The 26564-nt window shown below is 45.6% G+C and overlaps 1 protein-coding gene across 2 annotated transcripts in view; it reads left to right on the top strand.

Moving 5' to 3' along the window:
* The first annotated feature begins 11149 nt into the window (after positions 1-11149).
* The window catches only part of sgsm3 (small G protein signaling modulator 3), a 38694-nt gene continuing 23279 nt past the window's right edge, over positions 11150-26564 (top strand). Inside the window, exons 1-2 of one of the 2 annotated variants that reach the window (XM_030338043.1) lie at positions 11150-11485; positions 20919-21009. In XM_030338043.1, coding sequence (XP_030193903.1) covers positions 21003-21009 — 7 coding nt within the window. In that variant the 5' untranslated portion in view covers positions 11150-11485; positions 20919-21002. Of the gene's footprint in view, positions 11486-20909; positions 21010-26564 lie in introns of both variants that reach the window. The other variant, XM_030338053.1, reaches the window with a different exon arrangement.

Here is a 26564-nt window from a genome sequence, read left to right as displayed (position 1 = left end):
GGCCCCCAGAGAATCTTCAACTGTCTGAAGCTGGGCTTGATGTTGACCGAGAAGCGCTCCTTGCCTCTCCAGCACAGCTTTCACCTGATCCAGATCTGCTGATTCCATCTTGGTCAGATCGTACTGTCACGACACAGAACGGGAATCAATAGCAGATCAAAAAAGGGTTTATTTCCATACAGTCCAGCGGGCAAATCAGAATCCAGGTACAGGCAGGGTTCGTAAACAGGCAGGCAGGCAGACAGATACTGGCGGCCAGGTACAGGCAAGAGATCCAAAACCGATAGGCAGAAGGCTTAGTCCAAAACAGGCAGGGTTCAAAACCGGGAAGAACAGTAAACAATAGTTTCTCTTTAAGAGCTTCACGCTAGTCGCACTCACGTGGCAGTCGGGTAGCAAACAGTACCTAACGTGACGATCTGACAAAGTGAGCAGAAAGGGCAGCGTTTAAATACTCCACCAATCAACGCAAGATGAGGGACAGGTGGACAGAGAAAATGGAGGGCACAAACAAAAGACAGGAAGTCGCCCAAATAAGGACATGGGTGTCACCCCGGACACATGACCAACACATGGCTCCAAACATAAACAAAGCCCCGAACTATCACACTCCAACAGGTAGGGGGAGACAAAAACAACAGTCCATGCGAGGATCCTGACAGTACCCCCCCCCTCTACCAACGCCTCCTGGCGTTGACCGAGGTAGGAGCGGGATGCTGACGGTGAAAGTCCTTGATGAGCGAGGGGTCAACAATGTTCCGGGCAGGGACCCAGCTCCTCTCCTCGGGGCCGTAGCCCTCCCAGTCCACCAGGTACTGGTGGCCCCCGACCCCGACGGCGGACGTCGAGCAGGCGGCGAACTGTGTAAACCTCAGACCCATCAACGAGTCTGGGGGGTGGTGGGGGTTTTTTTTTTCTGCCATACAGAGGGTTATAATAAGTTAAATTTTCAGGAAGAAAGCGGCCGACGTCAGGTGTCTTTTTGGCGACTGACCAATCACAAGCGGAACATTGATACTTCGTCACGAAGGAAACTCTCAACTGTCAAACCAAGAAACAATGGTGGACAAATCACTCGGGAAAGTGCCGGTGGAGCGATTAATAGTTCTAATTACAGAACATGTCGAGATTTACGACATGTCTAATGGGCTCTAGCCTGGATACGTAGTAGGCGAGTTACGTCGGGTCTAGAATGGGTTCTTTGCTAGGCAATAGAAAAATCACTCTCAGCGCTTTTAGGACAAAAAAAGCCACCAGCTTTTTATTTATTTTTTTAAACGGTTCCCTCAACTTTTCCCGATTACAAAAAACGCTAGATTTGCACACAGCCTTTGTCCGCCATTGTTTCTTGTTTTGACTGTTAAGAGTTTCCTTTGTGACGAAGTGTCAATGTTCCGCTTTTGATTGGTCAGTTGCCAAAGACGCCTGACTTCGGCCGCTTTGTTCCTGAAAGTTGAACTGTTTTCAACGCTCCGTATAGCAGAAAGAAAACGCTTTTCCAGAAACGCTCTGCTCAATAGGAATATAATGTAAAACAAGCGCTGGCAGATTTAAAAAAACGCTACATGTGAACACGGCCAAGCAGATTAATTACCAAAAAATAGTACAGATTAATTAATTACAGGCAACTGTATTTAATGAATACTTTATGGTATTATATTCATGCATATCATTTCTTTGCAATGAACCTTATTTCTTAAATAAATTATGAAAACAAATTTCAAACTTCTCCTTCACTTCTGTTCCAGGTCAAGAGGTCATCATTCTGGGGCGTGTCCTGGGGTAGCTGCCCTGATGGCTCCCATCACACTCTGACTTCACATAGAGCACCACCGCGTTCTCCAATCAGGAGAGCAGCTGTCCTCTGGGGGAACGTCTGCGCTGAAGTCGTCATGGTCGTCCTGACGAAGGACTGCTGGTCAGTCAGGGTGTGTCTGAGCAGTACTTTCATTACATGCCCTTCATCTGGAAATAGATTTATTTCCTTACTTACTTTACCTCCTTTCAATCTTTGTTCCACCGGTTATCTCCGTCTCTGCCTTGTTCTTTCCTTCTTCAAATCATTTATTCCCTTCCTTCCCTCCTAGATTCACTGCTCCTTCCCTCCTTGCCTCCTCTCCTTTGTCTCCATCTCCGGTCTTCCTCCCTCGCTGCCTTCCCCCCCCCCGCCTCTGGAGCTTGTCGTGGCAATTTCTCTATCAGAGTTTGCGTCTAAGACAGATGAGATATTTAGATGCAAAAAGCACACAATACTGTTGACAATTGGTGGTCATATATATTTGTAATAAAAGTACGAACAAAGATACATCACAACATGCATCAACAAACAACATAACAGGCAAACATTACAATAATCTGAGGCCTCAGATGGGAGCTTCTCTTTGCGTGCTACTTCATACTCTAAAGGTACGCTCGGGAGAAGTCCACTGAGTGTTCGAATCAATGAGTTCTTATTCACTTCGGTTGGGTTCTGGAGGGGGTGTGTCCCCCAATAAACCAAAAGCCTTTGTTTACCAGATGGTTATCATTACAATTGAAGCTCCCCTGGATGCCATTTGGAGGGGTCGGCGGCCGTGCCATGTAACCCTTTTGCTTCGTTGACGCTAGCCAGGAACTCGAGGAACAGGCCCATACAACAAAGGATTGCATGACAGATGATTTACAACACACGAAAACATAGGAAACAGGCAGGCAATAAAAATGCATCACACGACCCTAGAAGGTTCACACTTTAGATGACCCATAAGGAGAGTAGAAGGCAGGCAATATATGCATCACACAAAATAGTAAGTTCATAGATAGACCAAAAACGTAACAACATGTAGATTTTCCATCACACGCTCCGATAGCCCCTCCACCCTCCGCTATCTTTTAATCCCGACCCAGGAATCAATAATTCAGGGGCCCCTTCTGAGCGGCACGGTGATTATCCAGAGAGAGGAATACAGGGAAAGGAGGAAGAGGAGGACGGCTCCAGGAGAGGAGGGAGAGAAGGTGAAATATGGAGAACATTTGGAAAACGTAAGTATGTGTGTGTGTGTTTGTGTGTGTATGTGTGTGTCTGTCTGTCTCTGTATCTGTGTGTGTGTGCGTTTATCTGTGTCTTTGTATCTGTGTGTGTCAGTGTATCTGTTTGTGTGAGTGTGTGCGTGTGTGTGTGTTTCTGTGGGTGTGTGTTTATCTGTGTATGTGTATCTGTGTGTGTGTGTCTATATCTCTGTATATGTGTGTGTGTGTGTGTGTGTGTGTGTGTGTGTGTGTGTGTGTGTGTGTGTGTGTGTGTGTGTGTGTGTGTGTGTGTGTGTGTGTGTGTGTGTGCATGTGTATCTGTGTGTGTGTGTCTATATCTCTGTATATATGTGTGTGTGTGTGTGAGTGTTTGTGTGTGTTTGTTCGTGTGTGTGAGTGTGTGTTTGTCTGTGGGTGATGAAGGGAGGCCTGGTAACAGCCTTTCCATGTCGGCTGCGTCTGTGTAATAACCGAATGTGACAGAACCATCATGTTGTCATCAGGTTCCCATCAGAGCTGGAAAAAACATTAAGGTTAGCTGTTTAGATCTGGAAGAATACCCCCCACACACACGCACACACGCACGCACACACACACACACACACACACACACACACACACACACACACACACACACACACACACACACACACACACACACACTCATACACATACAAACAAACATAAGATAAAAGACAAATAAACATATACACAAAAACAAATAGACACACACACATGCACAAAAACAAATAGACCCGCACACACATGCCTACATTCATGCAAACACACACACACACACACTAACACACACATGTGCGTGCACACACATAAACACACATCACACAATCACAAACACATTCTTATAGTCCCGCATCCTTATTCCCGATTACGGAAGAACCTTAGTTACGCCTCGTTTCCACATACGTACATTCTCGTATGCGATCCAACCGTCTCCGACCGAAAGTCCATTCATTCCTATGTGATTCTCCGTAATGTCCGTTTTTCCTCCGAGACTCCTCCCCTCCGTACAATTTCTGTCCGGTATGTCCGTAATATACGTTCAAAAAATTTAACTTTCGCCGTCGTTTTACGGAGATACCGTATGAAAGTTTTTATGTTTTTCACAAAACTTGTAGGCTAAGTACCTTGCAGGCCAAACTCCTCAGCGATCTCTTTCCAAGCCTGTTGGTTTTGTTTTTATCTCTGTATATGTCGATCCTCATGTTCCAAAGTACCGGTCTCCTATCCGCTTATCCGGGGTCGGGTCGCGGGGGGAGCAGCTCATGCAGGGGGCCCCAGACTTCCCTTTCCCGGGCCACATTGACCAACTCTGACGGGGGGATCCCGAGGCGTTCCCAGGCCAGTGTTGAGATATAATCTCTCCAACTAGTCCTGGGTCTTCCCCGAGGTCTCCTCCCCACTGGACGTGCCTGAAACACCTCCCAAGGAAGGCGCCCAGTGGGCATCCTTACCAGATACCCGAACCACCTCAGCTGACTCCTTTCTAAGTAAAGGAGCAGCGGCTCTAATCCGAGTTAGGGAGACGCCAGCCACCCTTCTGAGAAAACTCATCTCGGCCGCTTGTACCCGCGATCTCGTCCTTTCGGTCATCACCCAGCCCTCATGACCATAGGTGAGGATAGGAACGAAGATCGACCGGTAGATCGAGAGCTTTGCCTTGCGGCTCAGCTCTCTTTTCGTCACAACGGTGCGGTAAAGCGAACGCAATACCGCCCCCGCTGCTCCGATTCTCCGGCCAATCTCACGCTCCATAGTACCCTCACTCGCGAACAAGACCCCGAGGTACTTGAACTCCTTCATTTGGGCACTCATTTCCTACCCGGAGTAAGCAATCCGCTGATTTCTCCTAACATCTTTTGTCCGTAAATAAATTCATGCCCGTACGTAAAACACTAGCGACTCCTTCCGTAAATTTACGGAAGCACGGACACGAAAAACATACGTATGTGGAAACCAGGCGTTAGATTTCCCTTTTCCTGAGCTGCCGGTAATAAAACCCGTTGCACAGCAACCCTGCTTCCTTGTTTCATTCCCGAACCTCCGCCGCCGACGAAAGGGGTTGCCACAGTCCGTAGACACGAAGACCCTCTCCGTAGGTGTACGACGCATCCAATATTTTTTAACTATCCATCGACGCAATGGAGACGGACGGAGACGGAGGGCTGTGATTGGTCCTGAAAATAATTTCCGGAATCACTTTGCACATTATTTACTTTGCAATTTATTTACTTTGTATGTTGTTTAATTTGCACATTAAGAACCAATAAAACACCAAATAAGATTTGAAAAGCTTTGGAAGTTCATTTAAAACACTATTTACATGGTTAGTAGTGTATCCAACATCCCAACGGAGAACTGCTAATGCTCAAGGGGTGTCCGTCGTTACGGAGTCGGATTACGGATTACGGAGTCGGAGAGACTTTGGCCTTAAGGGTCACCTGTCTGTCCCTCTCAGAGACAGACACAGATACATGGAGAGCGGCTTCACAGCCAACACCTCAATGAGAAGCCAATTAGCATTCCCCTCTCCTCCTGTGAAATCAGCCCAGTGGGGGGGGGGGGGGGGGGGGGGGGGCTCCTGCTGTGACACCTCAGGCAGAGCGTGTTCTCCCCCTTAGCTTTCCTGTTCTTCCGTTTGTTAATTGGCCAATAGAAATAGTGGGAGAAGTCTGCTAAATGTTGGCTATAAATAGCATCCCATACCTCCAATTGGCTGTGAAGTATTTCTTATAAATATTTGTTCCCATTAAACCAAGATTAAACAATCAAGATTGATATTGGTAAAACGCATGGATAACATTGGTATAATATTATTTTATTTTTAAGGAAATAATCACATAAAACACACAGATCTCAATGCCTAAAGTCCTTGATATTTACGTTTCTCCTTATTGTTCCAATTCAGTTCAAGGCTGAACAACGAAATCTGGAATTAATTTGTTTGTTCATTTGTCGTTTGTTAAGTCATTCAATAATTCACATGCACTGACGCTCATTAATTAGGTTTGTGCGTGTGTTTGTGTCTGCGTGTGTGTGTGTGTGTGTGTGTGTGTGTGTGAGTGTGTGTGTGTGTGTGTGTGTGTGTGTGTGTGTGTGTGTGTGTGTATTTGTGTGTTCATGAATAAGCCAGGTATTAAACCATGACCTCATTCAGAGTGGATATATGAAACATTACATAATCTGCCCCGCACACACACACACACACACACACACACACACACACACACACACACACACACACACACACACACACACACACACACACACACACACACACACACACACACACAGACACAAATAAACTTAGTGACAGAGTGTGCATTCATACTTACTGCCCCTGAAGAAACAATTAAATATAATACTGCGGAAACACATGATCACCATGTGCTCTGATGATCTACTCCAGTCCGGTCATTCATTCATTTTTCTGAAACTTGGTCGCACCGCTCAGAATTATCTTACATGTCATTAGAATAACAGCGTCTGCCAAATTACTGAATGTTACTCATTGAATATCCTCTAGGAAAAGGGTTAGATCAAAGTTTCCCATGGCAAATGTTTGGAAAATAATACTATTGTGCCAGAGAGGTTTGCCAATCTATGCTGTGCTTGGTCGGCCGCTCTCCTCCCTCTCTCTCTCCATCTCTGTTTATAGAAAATCTCACTCTCTCTCTGCGTCTCTGTATGTCATGTGCTGCCTGCTATGTGTGTATGTGTGTGTGTGTATGTGTGTGTTTGTCTATGTGTGCATGTATATGCATGCGTGTGTGTGTGTGTGTGTGTGTGTGTGTGTGTGTGTGTGTGTGTGTGTGTGTGTGTGTGTGTGTGGTTGTGTGCATTGGTCTTTGTGAAAGGCCTAGGGTAGGGGCTCAAAGTGCCACTCCCCAAGTGTCTTGACCTCTATAAATGATGAAACATGAATCACGATAGGAGGGACTGAGAGAGGGAGAGGGAGAGGGAGAGAGAGAGAGAGAGAGAGAGAGAGAGAGAGAGAGAGAGAGAGAGAGAGAGAGAGAGAGAGAGAGAGAGAGGGAGAGAGGGTGACAGGTGTGTGATGAGATCAACCAGTGAACGTAGCCACATTACCTGTGAGTCTCTATTTTTCTAACATTCATCCAATACTAAGTTTTCTCCCCTTTAAAGCATTGCTCTATTTACAGATTGTTTTATATTGGAAACCATGTTGATTAAACACAGGAGAGGATAGGGGAGAATAGGACAGGAGAGGAGAGGGAGGAGAGGAGGGGAGAGGAGAGGAGAGAGAGGAGAGGAGAGGAGAAGAGAGAAAGGAGAGGAGGAGAGGAGAGAGAGGAGAGGAGAAAGATAGAAGATGGTAGAGGATAAGAGGAGACAGAGAAGGGAGAGAGGAGGAGAAAGAAAGAGGAGGGGAGAGGAGAAGAGAAGAGAGGAGAGGAGAGGAGGAGTGAAGAGGAGGGGAGGAGACTAGAGGAGGGGTGTAAAGGAGGCGAGGAGAGCCAGTCATGAGACTGAGGGGTGATGAACCCTCTTCCTCCTGGGTGTGACCGGGCATCACTGCAGGGCCAGAACTTGATCGAGGGTAAATGTAAATTAACCAACAGTCCTTCCATATTTATTCTGAGGCTGGAATAAACACCATAAACACCCATAACTGCAAAAAATAAAATCACACATATTAATATGAATGCCCATTGTATCACTGGTAAAATGTTTCGATTCTGGCAAAGAAAAAGATTTTGGCATGGTAAAAGACAAAAGGACACACACACAGACACAAACATACACGCTTACACACACACACGCACACACACACACACACACACACAGACGCACACACATGCATACACACTCACGCACTCAGTTTATCACAACAGTGTGTGTTCACGTGACGGGTTCCCAGACTGGGGGCGGCAGCTGAATGAGGTGTAGTGTGAGCCGGAGTGCACTTCCCTCCTTACCATTGTCATCGTCGCTGGCGACTGAATGGGCAGGACGGGTGCTAGTTTGGATCTGTTGGAGGGTCTGAATGATCACATCACACGGGTGTCCTGCAGCGCCGAGCAGCTTCAGTGCGTTTGGGTTCGGTGGGACGAATGAAATTCCCCAGGTGTCGCTATATTCAATATGAAGGGCTAATTAAAAACCAAGTGTGGGTAGAATAGGAGAAAGTCAAACAAACAAGTCAATTAAAATCTTGTTTTGCGACGAAGGAAGAAAGGAACCAAAATAACTATGCACACACACACACACACACGCACACACGCAGACACTCACACACCACACACACACACAGACACTCACACACACACAAACACACACACACACACACACACACACACACACACACACACACATACACACACACACACACACACTCGCAAGCACACACACATTCACACACACACAAACACTCACACACACACACACACATTCACACAAATACACACACACATACTCGCACGCACACACTCACGCACACACACACATTCACATTGGGCCAAAGGGTTTTGTTGTTGCAGCTCCTTCTATTGCTTAATTTTACGATACATCTTCTCATCGAGCCGCGCACGTACACCTTCAGCTCCTCCAGCCTTCTGGTTCGAGAGCTTCCTGTGTTTCTCCTCCTCGTTCTGGGCTCTCTCTGACGGTTCTGTCTCACGCGTTCGTGGAGTTAATATAAATTGATAGCGCACGCACACACCGACCCTGCCTGGAAACGAACGTCAATAGCATCCGATATCAGCATCAGCACCTCCCGGAGCATCGCGAGGTTACAGGTCTCTGCTGGGTGAAGGCGGGGCTCTTCCTTATGAGGGAGGGGCTGGAGGGTGGGGCTGCTGCTGGTGTTTTGGGTGTTCATCGGCAGCGCTATTGATGGAATGACTCATACACACACACGCACACACATACACACACACACACACACACCCACACCCACACACACACACACACACACACACACACAGACACATACACACACACACACACACGCACACACAGAGCATGGAGCAGTTGGTGCAGCAGAGAGCCGCGGGCCGTGGTCGGACTGCATGGAATATGAAGTATTAAACAGCCTGAAAAAAATGCAGATCCAACCTACGGTGAAGACTGCATTGAGCAGGAGACGTGAATGGACCCAGACAGCAGAGACACTAAGTGATGAGTGTATCCCCACCCTAGGATTGGCTGCTGAACACCACGAGGAGGTGTAGAGACGCAGCGACACACAGTTATCACATCCTGCTGATAAAGCATGCAAGTGAAGGATAGAGACCCCACGACGACTACTGATATCAGACCTTCGAGTCCCAAACACACACACACACACACACCTTCGCACACACATACGCACATATACACCCCCCCCACACACACACACACACACATACATACACATGCACGCGCACACATGCACGCACAAGCATAGCATACACAATCCCTCTGATAAAGGTTGAAGCCCAAAGTTTGGCAGAAGAGGTTGGGTCATACAGAGCCTATTGAGGATAACATGAAGAGAAACTACATTCTTTAATGTGGTTGTTGACGTAGCCATTGGATCCTTAAAGGATTGGTTTGAAACACTGGGTGAGGTGAGAGACACATTTTGAGTGCCGCTCAATTTCAAATAACTGGATGCTATGGAATTGAGGAACCAGTGTTACAAGCTCTACAGCACATTAATCACTGGAGATGGAGGTTACTTTGATGGAAAGGAACTGGCTGCAGAAATTAGTAAGTTGCCGAGCTTGCATTCTGATGACATGAATGCATTAGAGCATCTCTCTTTCATTAAAAATAAAAATCTGAAGGAACTGTATCCCAATCTGTGAATTGCCTTGCCACAATGCATAGATGTTGTACAGTTAGTTTACAGTTAGTTTTCCAGAAGGCTTATGTAGTGGAAGCATATCAGTTAGATATATTTGGGCCTAAACCATGTAGTGATTTATAGGTTAGCAACATGATTTTAAAATAAATTCTCTGACCTACAGGAAGCCAATGTAACGATTGAAGAATTGGTGTAATATGTTCAAATTGTTTGGTCTTTGTTAGAACTCTAGCAGCAGCATTCTGACCAAGCTGAAGCTTCCTTAGAGTTTGATTTGGGAGACCTGTAAGGAGACCATTGCAGTAATCAAGCATACATTTTAAGAGGATAACATGGATGCTGATCCATAATATGGTTATTTATTTAAGTAAGTTTAGTAATTTATTTTTTACTGTATTGGAATGGTGGGTTCAAGTTTTTTTATGTTATGCCACCTTGTTATGCCACCTCAAAGTATACATTAAACATTTTTCAAGAACATACTGTATCTGTTGCATTTATTAATGTACTCTAGCCTGCTTTCCTCTTAAAATGTAACAGACTGCTGCATCGTCACAGAATATATGAAAAAGATAGGAATCTCTACCTCAGAATTTGAAAAGATGGGGTTCTCCAAATAGTATTTCGCATTGGGCCCCCAAACAGCTAGAAACTTCCCTGTATGTGTGTGTGCGTTTGTGTGCTTGCGTGTGTTTTATCACTTTCAATTGAAGGGCACAGCGAGTGCCTCGACTTGGTGACGAAAGCTGTACAGGGCTGGCTGGACGACCTGTGCAACGACGATTCCTAGTGGAGGCGCAGCGCCCTGCAGGAAACACACCGTGATGGAGCCTGCAAGGTTAGAAGTTAGAAATGGATCATGAGGCACTAGTTTGGTAGTTGGTCCACAGGCTGAGTGTGATGGAGCAGGATTACTGTGGAATATGACAAAGATGTAAATGTAAGTTATTAAATGTTCATTATGAGATAAACCTTGTAGTCAAGAGTAGATGGAATTAAGAAGTCTGGTAGGTTTATGTAGGCTTAATATGGAGCCTATTGTTTCATTTCTTATTCAGAAATGGGGGGGGGGGGAACTAATTAAAAAGTATTTAATAATCAATAAATGCTGGCGTTAAATTGTTGGCGCTAAAACACTTAATTGAATGAATATTGCATTAATTATCAATCATTGATTGATTGATTGAAAGCATCCGAATCAATGACGAAGATAACAAGGACGCGCCCCCGTGTGCTGACGTCATTCGTTGCTTTTCCTCGCGGAAGGATTCGTGAGAAAAAAGTTCAGTTCCGGGATCGTGATCAGCAGCTGGACGCGCTTCTGACGGTGATAAAGTAGTGCGGCAACCATCCGGAGCGCCTCAGGGCACAGGGATACACGGATTGCGGTAATAAAGCTTTGCGTACCAGTGCGCGTCAGGGCGGAGGGATATACGGGAGTGCAGTGATAAAGTAGTGCGAACCGGAGCGCGTAGCGCGTCAGGGCGGAGGGATACACTGGGTGTGTAGCAGGTGCGTGACGCAAACAGGAGATAACCTGCTCCCTGCATTAAGGCTTACGGAGTAGCGGACAACACAGACCCTCTCTATCCCTAGAACGAGCCGCCTCCGCTGCACCCTGACCGGCTACAGTGACGGGATGAGCCGGTGAGTCCCGTTTTCTGCCATTTCGTTAATGTGGTGCAGCTATTCCGGAGCTAGCGCTAGCCTGTGGCTAACAACTGATAACATGGTGGACAGGTGACGACAGTAGCATCATAACAGCTGCTACAGCACCCCAGGGTGCTGGTGGGCTCTGTAATGATGTCGGCATACAGTAGATGTATTATAACCTGCATGCACTCTTATGTGACGACATCATCACAGATGGTCACACTCTGGTACAGTGTGTGTGTGTGTGTGTGTGTGTGTGTGTGTGTGTGTGTGTGTGTGTGTGTGTGTGTGTGTGTGTGTGTGTGTGTGTTGATGTGGGATGTCTGGATGTGGGGATGTGTGTGTATGTACGAGCCACCACACCCCATCCTTAAATAAAGTTAATGCCAGACCACTTCCTCCCTGGCTCCTGGCTGAGTCACCTGTTGCAGTTCAGCACCCCCCCAGCCGCGCTGGATAGTTGAGGTATGAGAGGACCGGCCTCTAACACAGTCAGAGCAGTCTCTGTTACAAAGAGCCAATAGATTATGGTTATTTCATGGGGTTCCTGCTAGTGTTTCACAGCATCATCCCCCCCCCCCCCCCCCCCCCCAGACACTCTGCTCACAGTGTGACTCGACTGGGACTGAGTTTGGTGTATGACACGTGGCGCAGTCTCTCCCTCCCTCCCTCCCTCTCTCTAGCACACAAACACAACAGGGAAAGTGTGTGTGTGTGTGTGTGTGTGTGTGTGTGTGTGTGTGTGTGTGTGTGTGTGTGTGTGGGGAGCATGACTCACTGATGTCGTCGTGACTGTGAGGGTGAGTGGAGGGGGGGGGGGGGGGTTGACTGATTGAGACGTGTGTGTTGTGTATAGAGGGCAGGGGTAAGGCTAGTGGACTCCCAGCCCAAAAGGTACTGGGTTTGATTCCCTGCTGTCTGCAGTAGGTATCCTTCAGAAAGACGCCTTACTAGACATACCAGTTACCTGCCTGGTGTGAAGTAGTCCATGATTGTGTTCTCCAGCGCTCCAAACGGTGCAACCAACCAACTGAATCTTGCATAGTATCCACAGTTTGTTCATGCATCAGAATTCGTGGCGAACTGCTGTTGATAAAGCGAGCACCGGCCTGATGTTTGTTTACCTCCAGCTCTGCCAAGTACTGCAGGGAATCCGGGTGTTTGTGCTGGCTTCAGGACGCCTGTTTGATTAAGGGACAGGCTTCTTATCAGGGAGCAGTGAGGCTAGGTCAACAACCATCTGGCTTCACAATGTTTAAATGGACCTTTCCTGACAGCCTAAATCTCTCCAAGCGCCATGGCTCACTATTTGCCTCTAGTTGCCAACTGAAGATGACACGGAGCCCCTGTAAACATTATGGTGGGATGCAGATACCTGTAGGCCTCACCTCTCTACCTGTAGGCCTCGCCTCTCTACCTGTAGGCCTCGCCTCTCTACCTGTAGGCCTCGCCTCTCTACCTGTAGGCCTCGCCCCTCTACCTGTAGGCCCGCCCCTCTACCTGTAGGCCCGCCCCTCTACCTGTAGGCCGGCCCCTCTACCTGTAGGCCCCGCCCCTCTACCTGTAGGCCCCGCCCCTCTACCTGTGGGCCACACCCCTCTACCTGTGGGCCACACCCCTCTACCTGCTAATTAATCAAAATACATTGGAAATAATCAAACAAGCTTTGGTTTATTTACGCATTTTTTTTATATTCAATTGCACTCCGAACAAAAGGCTAATGTAAACGTTATGATTAGGGATGGGCATGATTAATCGACGATCGACTAATTGATCGTTAAGAAATTCGTCGATTACGTAATTTTTACATCGATTAAACTAATGCAGTGTGCAGTTAAACATTTTACCACACGGGGGCAATATTACAATTTGCGGCTCCTCCCCCGCAATAAACATCCCGCTTTGAACGGTGAACTCTTTACGCCTAGCAGCTAGGGTTGCCGCGGTATACGGTATTACCGGTGTTACCGGTGTTGAGGCCAACACCGATTATTATTATTATTATTTTTATTTTTTTGTAATAAAAAAACAATTCAGTAAAAATGAATAATATAATTAAGAACATTTAAATGTGTAGAATAGGCCACAGTTCTGCTCTGTGCGGGAGAATTGGCGCGCCGAGAATTGACGCACTTCCTTAAGCCCAGTTCAGACCAAAGATTCACCTGCAACGCCTTGCAACTCGCAACTCCTTGCAACGCCTTGCAACGCCTTGCAACGAGACGGGCTGCAACGTTCTAAAACTGGGCAGTTCACACTGGCTGCAACGCGCTGCAACGGGCTGCGACGCTAGGTGGTTTCCATAGTAACTGTGAACGCTTAGGTTAGGTTAGATTAGTTAGGTTTGCAATTAGTTTTATTTTTATTTTACTTGAGAGTAGGCTAGAGTTACTATGTCTTGTCATTCTCCACTACATCTGCATTGGAGTAAATAGCTGGAGCTTACAGTTAGTTTAGATTACCGTTGTTGGATACATTGCATTTTCCGGTCATTTGTCGTCCTCATATTTGTATTTGGACACAATTATTCATGTCTGCGATCATCACAGAGTCCACAAGCAGCAGGTCGCAATCCCCGATGGGTCACAATTCATGGCAGACCGTCAATCTGCGACCACACTGTAAATGCGGGGAAAATGAGTCAAACCCCAACCAAGTGTTTTCAGGTCATTTGTCGTCCTCATATCTGTATTTGGACACTATTATTCGTGTCTGCGATCATCACAGAGTCCACAAGCAACGCAGGTCGCAATCAACGATGCCACAATCAATCTAGCGCACCGTCGAATTCTGCGCCCACACTGTAAATGCAGGAAAAATGAGACAAACCCCAACCAAATCTTTTCAGGTCATTTGTCATCCTCATATCTGTATTTGGACACAATTATTCGTCGTAGAATTCAGCAAGATTAAAAGTGCAAATACATCAACAAAATACGACAGTACGGTACCGGGACGGAGTAAGGCCGTGACGTACAAGTTGTTCTGTGCTGTGATTGGCTGAAGAGGAATAGTTAAATCGCCGCGTTCTAAAACTGGACCTTGCGATTTGACATGTTCAATCTCTGGCGACTCCTTGCGACGGCTTGCAACGGCTTGCAACGGCTTGCAACGACCCGTTCACACCGCCCCTGCGACGTTCTAAAACCGTCTCGTTGCAAGCCGTTGCAAGGTGAATCTTTGGTCTGAACTGGGCTTTACAAGACCAGCAACCATAGCAACACCGGTAAACAAACCCAGAGAAGCCCAATCCCTACGTGAGCTCCCCGCGCTACGGCCATCCGGAGGCGCACAGAGCTTTTGGTTGTGATATTATGATACATAAAATTATATTATACTATTATTAGAGCTGTCAGTTAAACGCGTTATTAACGGCGTTAACGCAAACCAAATTTAACGGCGTTAAAAAAATTATCGCGCGATTAACGCAATTATTTTATATTAAAAAAATAATAATAATTCTTTGGCTCAAAACAAAGAAGCAGTAGCCTGACTGCTATGTTCAAATGACATTTGTTCAAAGCAGTCGTTTAATTGCACTATATGCTCTTTTTTTGTATCGTCCTTTTTTGATCAGTATATGCCAATGTTATCAATAAAAAATCATTTGCACAAGGCAAGCCGATGCAAATGATTTTTTTCCATGTTGATAAGAGAATTAAATTGAGAAGAATTATGGGACAAGAAAATCAAGGGATATTTAGCATAGAAAAATAATTTGCGATTAATCGCGAGTTAACTATGACATTAATGCGATTAATCACAATTAAATATTTTAATCGCTTGACAGCTCTAACTATTATATATAGAACGTTATAAGACGCCGAGAATTGGCTCGCTGCCAGCCGTTGTCACCGAGTGTGAGAGGAGAGTTGACGGAGAAGATGGCGGTTGACCTATAGTTTCAAAGTTAATACCGTTTATACAGGTAATACCGGTGTTGACACGAGCGTATTACTCGGTGTGAAAATGTCCACACCGCGGCAACCCTACTAGCAGCTATAAAAAGCTATAAAAACTATAAAAACTACAAAATGACTATTAATGCAGGCTATGTGGAAAATGCGCCGACTTTGGCTCAGCCTGGCTCCGCCCTCTTCAGCTACGTAGCTAGGATGGCTGCCGTTGAGTACGAAAAGTGTACATCGCCACACACTTCGCGATTTGACCGTTTTCAGTACACTTATTTTCGCCCGATCTGAATCGAACGTATTCAAACTTAGACTAGTAAGTACGGATAGTATGGATATTGGAACACGGCGATGTAATCATGAAGCGGACGAGGCCACGGCGAAGTCTGGTGTGGGACTATTATGATTGAAAAAATGACTTATTGGGGAGCACTATAGGCCTACCACTCAAGGCGAGGTTAGCATCGAAGCAGAAATAAAGAACTTTCTGAGCCCCTGGATTGTGGAAAGTTGTTCCCCCGCCTTGCCAAGTTAGCACGGAGGTATTTGTGCATCACGCAACGTCGGCCCCCTCAGAGCGGGTGTATTCGGCGGCTGGGCGCCTGGACGGTCACCAGGGTACGGTCGCGTCTGACCCCAGAGCATGTCGACATGCTCATCTTTCTGAACAAAAATCCGTAGACTGGTTGGTTAAGTTATAATTAGAGCTGTCAGTTAAACGCGTTATTAACGACGTTAACGCAAACCAAATTTAACGGCGTTAAATGTTTTATCGCGCGATTAACGCAATTATTTTATAAAAAAAATTAAAAAAAAACTTTTTTTTTTTTCTTTTTTCTTTGGCTCAAAACAAAGAAGCAGTAGCCTGACTGCTATGTTCAAATGACATTTGTTCAAAGCAGTCGTTTAATTGCACTATAGGCTCTTTTTTTGTATCGTCCTGTTTTGATCAGTGTATATGCCAATGTTGTTATCAATAAAAAATCATTTGCACAAGGCAAGCCGATGCACTTCACCATGTTGATAACAGAATTAAAATGAGAAGAATTATGGGACAAAAAAATCAAGGGATATTTAGCATAGAAAAAGAATTTGCGATTAATCGCGATTAATTAGAGTTAACTGACATTAATGCGATTAATCACGATTAAATATTTTAATCGCTTGACAGCTCTAGTTATAACATGATTGGTTTTTTGATATTATTATTGTCATTATTTGGGAAGAAACTAGGGTTGTTTATTTTTAGTTATGTTTATGAGCACCGGCTTCGAGCTGCATGCTCCGTTGCTTAGAGCAGAGTAGCGCAAAACTATTGAACGGATCTGGTTTAACTGAGTTGTTCATTTAATAATAAAGATCCCAATGAGGAAAACACGCTGCATTTGTAATTTCATTTCTTTTTGAATATAATTTTTATTTTTTATTTTAATGTAAATTATTAACGATTAATAGACTAATTGATCGTTAATTCTCCCGACGATCGACTAAGACAACCTAATCGAATGCCCATCTCTAGTTGTGATTCAGCAGAGCAGAGAAGCCGTCACAACAGAGATGCACACCCATACCCACAACACACATGACCCAGTCAACACACACCACCACACAGTCCACACACCACACAACACCATACAGTCCACACACCACCCAGTCCACACACATCACCACACAGTCCACACACCACCACCCAGTCCACAAGCCCAACACATAGCACCACGCTTCCTGCCGCCACAGAGGCGGGCTAATGATCTTAAATCTGGCAGAGCGGCTCTCCCCATGATGTATCACGGTGGTGTGAATCATCGCAGCAGCAGGCGTGCAGTGCTCAGCGCAGCTTTTGGACTTAGAAGAGATGAGGAATCAATTTGAGGTTTGGAGTGAAGTCAGGAGGCACGAGGCACAGGGAGAGGCAGGGGGGAGACAGGAGCCTCTGAGTGGAGAATCACACAGCTGAAGTCAACACCTGGGCCCCGTTTCCCGATAACGATGGATCTTCGCTCGTACGATCATTCTCCCGATGGATCTTGCGATCCATCGTCAATTTCTTTGGAGCGTTTCCCGAAACTCCTCTTAACGTGAACGCGCATTCGCTGCTCTCACGACGTCGTAGGATTGTAACTGTCTACTGACACGGTGCTGAAATGGGCTCCGTAGGAGGGGGAGACGCAGGAATGTCGCAGGAAAATTGTGTTAAAAAGGGTTAAAATATATCCCCATCAAGGACAACAGCAGAGTAGCCTACAAAAAAAATAGACTGCAATTATATGAATGCTAAAGACATTAAAACACAATTGATTAGGCTTAAACCGACATATATCAGTCCTAATCCTGAATGCACGGCATCACGGCATTTTCCCCCCTGAAATAATTCCTCTTCACACCTGTGAATAACCCGGGAGACGTCCATGATGAGGAATACAACGAAGCCCACCGTCTGGCCCGGTGCATCGTTGAGCGCACGATCGGGAGGTGGAAGTTACGCTTTAGATGCCTTCACAAGTCAGGCGGAGGGCTCCAGTTTTCGCCGGCCAAGTCATGCGCCGTGATATGTGTGACGGCTATGTTGCACAACATTGCAGCTAAGGCTGGGGTGGCATTGCTTGAACCGGAGGACGTTGAGGACGATGACGATGAGGAAGATCGGTGTGAGGACGGCCTCCCTCATAACTACACGGCTGGTTTTCATGCGCGTCGAATAGTGATTGAGACTTTTTTTTAACCCCTTCCACCCTCCCTCATGTCACTAAACATTCCCGTCAACGTGACCAATCCCCACCATATCCCAGCCTTTTGCCTGCTTCTTTGCTTGTTTTTTATAATTTTTTTTATTTCTTTATTTTTTATTTTTTTTAATTTGTTGTTTTTACATTATTTTATGCTACGTTTTATGAGTAGCCTATGTCAGTCTGCACAAATCCCCCCACTTTCTCTCACACTTTGAGTGCCCTGCCTGCGCAAACATTTTCTGGACTGTGCCGTTTTATTTTGGCCATTTTAACATCTTTATTAATAAATTAATTAATAATCTTTATTAATTACCAAACTAAGAACATAAAGGCGCAATGCGTTTTAATAAACGCATCCAATATACGGAATGTCCGATGGTGACGCCACTGAGGCTATAGCTGACGATGCTCTTAGCGTCCTACGAGTACCTACGAGCACCCCTGGAGTACTCGTTAGCTACGAGCGTTTTCAAGACGTTCGTGACCAACGATGCTTTCGGGAAACGCGGTGAAAACTCTACGATGCTCTTTCGACGCACTTCACGATCCACTTAGGCTAACGACGCTTTCGGGAAACGGGGCCCTGGAGTACACAGTGTTTACACACCCACGGGGAGGGTGGAACCAAAGAGAGTTAATAAACATTTGGATTAGTGTTTGTGTGTCACACTGACTTCTCATATAGAAGTCAGAACTTCGCCATGGCTACCGTCGTCATTCACTCCTTGCCACCGTTACGAGGTTGTTTATCGCCATGGCGATGAGGGAAGGGATGACCATTGGCTCAGGGGGAGTCTGTTAACAAGTGCGTCTCTGTAAAACCTGGAGCAAAGACCGCGGAGGTGGGGTCAACTGCCGTCCATTAGCTGGTGTTCAAGAGGAATCACAGTTTTATGAGAAACAGCTGACGCTCAGTGGGTTAATTAGCAGGCAGAGGGAGCCTGGGTATGGTTGTTGGCATGTGGGCCAACAAGCAGGCTGTGGTGTTTAACGCAGTGCCGTTAACTGAGTTTTGTCCCACGGTGTAGTCATATGGGACCGGGGGGTTCTCTGGATCTTAAGGGTTCTCTGTATGGCAAGTTTGGGAAATATGTGTTGACTATTGTTTACACGTAGCAGGGTATTTATAGAAACGAATATTTCCCCCCATCCGCTTTCAAAAATAACATTGTGCATAGGGCTGAACGATCTATCGTTTTCGACCGAAAATCGCGATCTCAAGCATTACGATTTTGGGATCGTCAAAGCTGCGGTTTTTATTTTTTATTTTTTTTTATTTATTTATTTATTTTACAAAAGTGCAATTATTTTGATGCTGATGAACCATTGAAGCAACTTTACTTAAGAAAGAGGGCTCCCTTTTTATTTGACTTTTTTGGTTGTTTCTTAGGTACTTGAATAAACAGTCTTGCATTTGAAATCTGTTGCCAGCAGTTTTCATTATTGCATTACCTTAATGGAATTCATTGGTTATATTAATTTATACTGAAACTTGATTTAAAGAAAATAAATCGTGGTTGAAATCGAAACCGCAATCTCTACCAGAAAAACCATCTCTACCAGAAAAAAACTACAGCTCTTCGCTGCTCTCGACGCATATGATATACGTCACTCACCACACCCGCACTTGGAACTCGGCACAGAGATGGCGATCTCTCTGCTCCACTTCACTACTTTTTTTCAAGGCGATAAAAGCATAGAAAGAGGTGAAAACCACTATAAGTCGGGGCATGTGGAGAGTTTTAGTTATGTGCCATCTCTATGTGCCATCTCTGTGCCGAGTTCCAAGTGCGGGTGTGGTGACGTATATCATATGCGTCGAGAGCAGCGAAGAGCTGTACTTCACAAAGTGGCCTCACATAAAACCTAAAATTATCAAACTTCTTCACAAAATTTTTTAGTTTTCTTTGCATGAAAAATTATCATTTAAATCCACAAACAACATATGTGTAATCCAGGGCATATAAAGACTGGGACCAGAAAATAATTATTTTCTCTCCATTGACTCCCATTCACATTTATCGATCTCATAGGTCCCATGAGCCCTACCGGAAGCTGCGTGACCTCGCCACTCCATAACTATGCCAAACCTATAGGCGGCAGTGTAGGGAGAAGGATAAATCCATGCAAGCCAATCAGAATCCTCAGTTTCTCCCCGTTGACACAACAACACATAACCAGCGTTTTCAGAAATTTCCACTTTGGCCGGAGTTTTTACTAATGATCGTTTTCTGTGATTAAAAACAGTGTTTTCGTGTAAATGAGAGGCCAAACCGCGTGAAAATATCTGTGTTTTCCCTTCGTGTAAACAGGGCCTGAATGGGTCCGAAGTGTTGACGTCAGAAACTGGTGCCCTGGGTGTCTGACCTCATCATACCAGAGCACACAATCAAATCTCACAGAGACAAAAGACTGACTGATCCCTACTAGAGCTGGCCTGTTTCTATATTTATCTGTACTAAACAAGGCTGGAGTCATATGGTTAGGATCTGCTGTTACTGCCACAACAGAACCCTCTGTTCATCTTTCTGTTCATCTCGCTCGCTTTCTGTGGATTCTTCGATTATTGAGAATGAGATTTAGATTTTCCTTCTTGATGTTCATCACCTTTCAAACAACAAGCTGATATTGTTGATCGATTTATGTTTTAGGACAACTGATAAACTGTCTTCGATTGCCACTCACACGAACGCATCCCATTAACTGGAATTTTTCTCCTACCTGACATTGACACTCATTAGTACTGTTCCTGTATTTCCTCCTGGCTCCACCCTCCGGTCTCTGCAGTGTGGGCTGTGTCTGCTGATCTCTGTTCTTCCAGTGCAGCATTCTCCCTGCCAGAGGCTGCCCATCAGCCTGCCAGCCAGCAGTATGTCAGGTAATTACCACACCTCTGCACAGTGGCGCTGAATTATTCATTCAATCAACATTTTACTTGGAAGCATTTTCCATGGGACATTGGCTCAAGCCCCGAATGTTTACTGAATCGCCTCAGGACCTTTTTATTATTGAACCTTTGACAAAAATACAAACACAAATTTCCCCCGGATCTATTGATTTGTGTTTCTAGTAATGCATGAAAGCCCTAAAAAATAATCCAACATTGATTAAAAACCAAAGTATATTCTGGGTCTTCTGTGTGTCATGACTCTGCAATGAGTGTCTGCAATGAGTGTAAAATATCAAATGAAATGGGGCGCTCCTCTGTTTGAGCGACTCGTGATTGAAAGGCTACTTTATAACATATTTAATTTATTAATTCACATTTTTGTTCAGTTTAAACCGTGACAATATTCTTATGAACTATGGACACTGTCAAATCTAAGTTGGTGGAATTTAAAAGCCATTCTGCAACAAGTTAAGGAGGTTTATTCTCTGCTGGGGTCACTGCGTATCCAAATCCACCGAGACGCAGTTACGCCAGAGTGGACCATCTGAAGCTTCATCACGCTTGCCAGACAGTTGACTTATCACCCGATCAACTGGATTTCATACCAAAAACTCTGATAAAAAAGAGACAATACGGAGGAAAAGTGGATTGAGAGGAGGAATTAGGAACAGGATTAGGAGACGAGGAAGGTAAGCTACCGTTACCTGCTGTCACTTTGTCAAATGTGCGATCACTGCGTAATAAGATGGATGAGCCTGCGGCCCTGGTTAAAGTTGATTCTGACTACCGAAATACAAGTTTATTCTGTTTCACTGAAACATGGCTAACTGAATACATTGCAGTAGGCTTAGATGGCTTCACATTCATACGCTCTGACCGGGACACAGAAAGAACAGGGAAATCAATCGAGGGCGGTCTATGCATGGCTGTAAATGACAGATGGGCAACGAATTTCACAGTGCGTGAGAGGCACTGCTCACGCCACTACGAAATCATGATAGTGTCTTTTCGTCCCCACTATCTTCCCCGTGAATTTCAACAACTGACTGTAATTCTTGTTTATGTCCCTGGCCCTGACAACGCGCTAGCAGCAGAGCGCATTTTAGAATGCTACAACAATGCCGTCTCCAGGGCAACTGACCAGCCTGTATTTTTGCTTGGAGATTTCAACAGCTGTGACGTCATCGCACTTCTCCCAAATTAGACACGTTTGGACAGGACGCTCGATTTATGTCTAGGAAACATTCCTGGTGCATATGTATCAAAGCCCTACCCTGCCCTTGGGTCGTCAGATCATAATGTAATTTTACTACTGCCTAAGTATAGACAAAAATTAAAAACACACAAAATCCTGACCAAAACCATCAAGGTCTGGAATAATGATTCTGTAGAAAAGCTGAGAGGATGTTTTGAGTTTACGGACCGGGGAATATTCGTCAAAGCATGCAATGGTGACCTAAACATGCTGAATGAATCCATATGCTCTTACCTCTCATTTTGTGATGATAGTGTTATTCCAACCAAACGGATCAAGCAGTGTTATTCCAACCAAACGGATCAAGCACTATGCCAACTACAAGACGTGGGTAACCAGAGAACTCAAACACTGTCTCAATTTGAAAAAAATAGCTTTTATTCAAGGAGACAAACAATGTGTCAAAGACCCCACAAGGGAGCTGAAGCAGAAGACCAAGTTAGCCAAGATCAAATACAAGGACAAAATGGAGAGTTTACCAGTGGAGATGTGAGGGATGCCTGGAAGAGTCTGAACATCATGATGGGCAGAACTCCGAATGCTGCCAAGATACAATGCCCAGACCCTGTTGCCTTTGCTGAAGAACTAAACACCTTCTATGCCAGATTCAACAGCACTGGTTCTGTGGAGGATGGAGTCACATACAACTACCCCTCTGATTCCATCTGTGTAGAGGAGAAGAGGGTTGTTTCAATCTTTACCCGTCTCCAGTCTACAAAAACTCCCAGACCAGACAGGCTGAAGGGACGGATATTGAAGGAGTGTGCAACCCAGCAAGGTGGTGTGATGACACAACTCTTTCAGCTATTTCTGGATGCCAGCTTTGTTCCCAGGGCATGGAAGGAGACTACCATCATTCCTGTTCCTAAAAAGCCTCATGCCAAAGCCATGAACGATTTCCGACCTCACCTCTATCCTCTGCAAATGTATAGAGAGAGTTGTTGCAGAGGAACTCACCACCATGGTTGGAGAAAGTCTGGATCCATTGCAGTTTGCCTATAAACCAAGACGGGGTGTGGAGGATGCCATTCTAGCTCTCCTGGACACTGTGACAAGGCACCTTGACTCCCAACACTCCTTTGTCAGGATTCTATCCATGGATTTTTCATCAGCCTTCAACACATTAAATATCAACACACTTCTACATCACCTTCAGCAGCTACAAGTCAACCCAAAACTGATGCTCTGGATTAAGGAGTTCTTGATGAACAGACCCCAGCATGTGAGCGTGCAAGGTGGGACATCTACCAACACCATTTTAAATACAGGAGTCCCACAAGGATGTGTCTTGTCACCAATTTTCTCTTCTATATACACAAATGAGATCACCTGCAAGATCAATGGAGTAAAACTATTTAAATAGACTCATGACATGGCGTTGGTGGCCAACCTGACAGACGAGCACACCCTGTCCACTTACAGGCAGAATGTCAGCACCATGGCCCTGTGGTTCAAGGAGAGCTCACTGCAACTAAACATCAGCAAGACCAAAGAACTGTGTTGCCATAGGTGCTGGGCACCCGAAAACCCACATCCACTCTCCACACCTTTTAAGACTGGAGGGGCAAGTGGTTGAACAGGTTAAGCATTTCAAGTACCATGGCACCCAGATTGACCACCGCCTGTCCTTCAACTAGCACGTAGACAGAGTTTACAAAAAAGCCCAACAACGCACGTGTCTCCTGAGGTAGCTGAAAGGGTTCGATGTCAGAAAGGACATTTTATTAAAGGTTTAACAGACACTGATCGAATCTGTCATCTCCTTCAACATTACATCTTGGTACAGCTTCCTAACAAGCAGAAGCAAGGGAAAACTGGCTAGGATAATTAAGCAGGCAAGCAAGATAACCAGTAGGGTTGCCGCGGTGTGGACATTTTCACACAGAGTAATACACTCGTGTCAACACCGGTATTACCGAGTATAAACGGTTTAAACTTTGAAACTAGGTCAACCGCAATCTTCTCCGTGAACTCTCTTCTCACACTCGGTGACAGCGTCTGGCAGCACGCCAATTCTCGGTAACGGCGTCTTATAACGTTCTATATATAATAGTATGATATAATTTTATGCATAATATCACGACCAAAAGCTCTGTGCGCCTCCGGATGGCCCTAGCGAGGAGAGCTCTCGTAGGGATTGGGCTTCGCGGGGTTTGTTTACCGGCGTTGCTATGGTTACCGGTCTTGTGTGTTCCAAGGATTTATTTGGTAGTCTATCTATTATTATTATTACATTTTTATTTTCTCTGTGTTGCCGGTGTGCAACACAGAGGAATCGGTGTTGTCCTCAACACCGGTAACACCGGTAATACTGTATGCTGCGGCAACCCTAATTACCAGCATCCAAAGAAAACGGCTTTCAGGCTTGCAAACTCAAGCAGTGGAAAGGAAGACTAATTCCATTCTCCTGGATCCCTCCCACCCCCTCCACGGCTGTTTTGAGCTGCTTCCATCAGGCAGAAGATACAGAGTGCCTCTAGCCAAAAAAATTCTCGATACAAAATCCTTCATCCTTCACACACACAACATACTTCTTACACAAGCACCACATACACACAATTAGAGAAGACACTGCCTTCAATCAAAGACAATTTTCTAATATGGCAACATGTTGGACAAATAAAGCTTTTGAACTTTTGAACTACATAAACAACAGACCATGGACAAACGTGAGGATTCATACTAGTGTGCAGTGATCACTGTGACCGTTGGTGTCTGTCTGCTGTCCTCGGGGAAACTACAGTGTTTCTGAGGGCTTTCTCTAGAAACATCTTATTGATTGACGGCAGGGACAGCCCCTCCCCTGACCTCATGAGACAGATGGCTACGGAGAGATGCAGGCACATTGAAGCCACACACATCATAGGAGGACACTTGAACCAGTTTGACTGAAGCCTTTGGACTCATAGGGCCCTATTTTAACGGTCTGAAACGCAAGTGGGAAAGCGCAAAGCGCAAGTAGCTTTGTGGGCGGTTCTACGGCGCTATCGCTATTTTACAGGCGGATAAATGACGCTTGCGCCACGGCGCAAGCGTCAAAAGGGTTGGTCTGAAGCAGCCTAGTTACCCGTAGGTGTGGTTTGGGCGTAACGTGCAACAAACCAATGAGAGTGCCAGCTCCCATCCCCTTTAAGAGCCATGAGCGCATTTGAATCGGACAAGTTGATATTTTGACAGCGCGTCTGCAGTCTCCGATGAGACAGATGCACATGAATTTGCAAATGGCTTAGTTTATTGCCAAATAATGTGGCCTAATTCACACATGGAATAAGATAAGGGGTTTTCTTCCACAACTTCAGAAATACTGAGTCCTCAAATAAATTTCGGCAAAGAAAACGTATGATAGGCTATAACATATGATATGCGGTAACTGTGGTTCTATTTAATGATACACGCAATACATTATAAACATTGTTTCTTATCAGTATTGTATGCTATCCTAATATGCATGTGTCCCCGCGGTAATAGACATTGCCATTGATTGTATTATGCGTTACGTGTTTAGTTTGCCCAAGTGAAGGAGTTCAAGTACCTCGGGGTCTTGTTCGCGAGTGAGGGAACTATGGAGCGTGAGATTGGCCGGAGAATCGGAGCAGCGGGGGCGGTATTGCGTTCGCTTTACCGCACCGTTGTTACGAAAAGAGAGCTGAGCCGCAAGGCAAAGCTCTCGATCTACCGGTCTATCTTCGTTCCTATCCTCACCTATCATGAGGGTTGGGTGATGACCGAAAGGACGAGATCGCGGGTACAAGCGGCCGAGATGAGTTTTCTCAGAAGGGTGGCTGGCGTCTCCCTTAGGGATAGGGTGAGAAGATCAGCCATCCGTGAGGAACTCGGATTAGAGCCGCTGCTCCTTTACTTAGAAAGGAGTCAGCTGAGGTGGTTCGGGCATCTGGTAACGATGCCCACTGGGCGCCTTCCTTGGGAGGTGTTTCAGGCACGTCCAGTGGGGAGGAGACCTCGGGGAAGACCCAGGACTAGGTGGAGAGATTATATCTCAACACTGGCTTGGGAACGCCTCGGGATCCCCCCGTCAGAGCTGGTCAATGTGGCCCGGGAAAGGGAAGTCTGGGGCCCCCTGCTTGAGCTGCTCCCCCCGCGACCCGACCCCCGATAAGCGGACGAAGATGAGATGATGATGAGAGTGTTAAGTTTGCGTGTGTTTAAACAGAGCACACACGCGCGCCCGCATTCATTAATTCTTTTTAACACTCACTCGCGGTAAAACAATGTTTTTCACGATCAAATAGGCCTACTCATCAATCCTAAAAGTTATGGGCATGTAGGC

This window comes from Gadus morhua, chromosome 2, assembly GCF_902167405.1.
Source record: "Gadus morhua chromosome 2, gadMor3.0, whole genome shotgun sequence".
NCBI classification, from domain to species: domain Eukaryota; kingdom Metazoa; phylum Chordata; class Actinopteri; order Gadiformes; family Gadidae; genus Gadus; species Gadus morhua.
The sequence above is the reverse complement of the archived record's forward strand: the minus strand, read 5'-3'. Positions and strand labels throughout refer to the sequence as shown.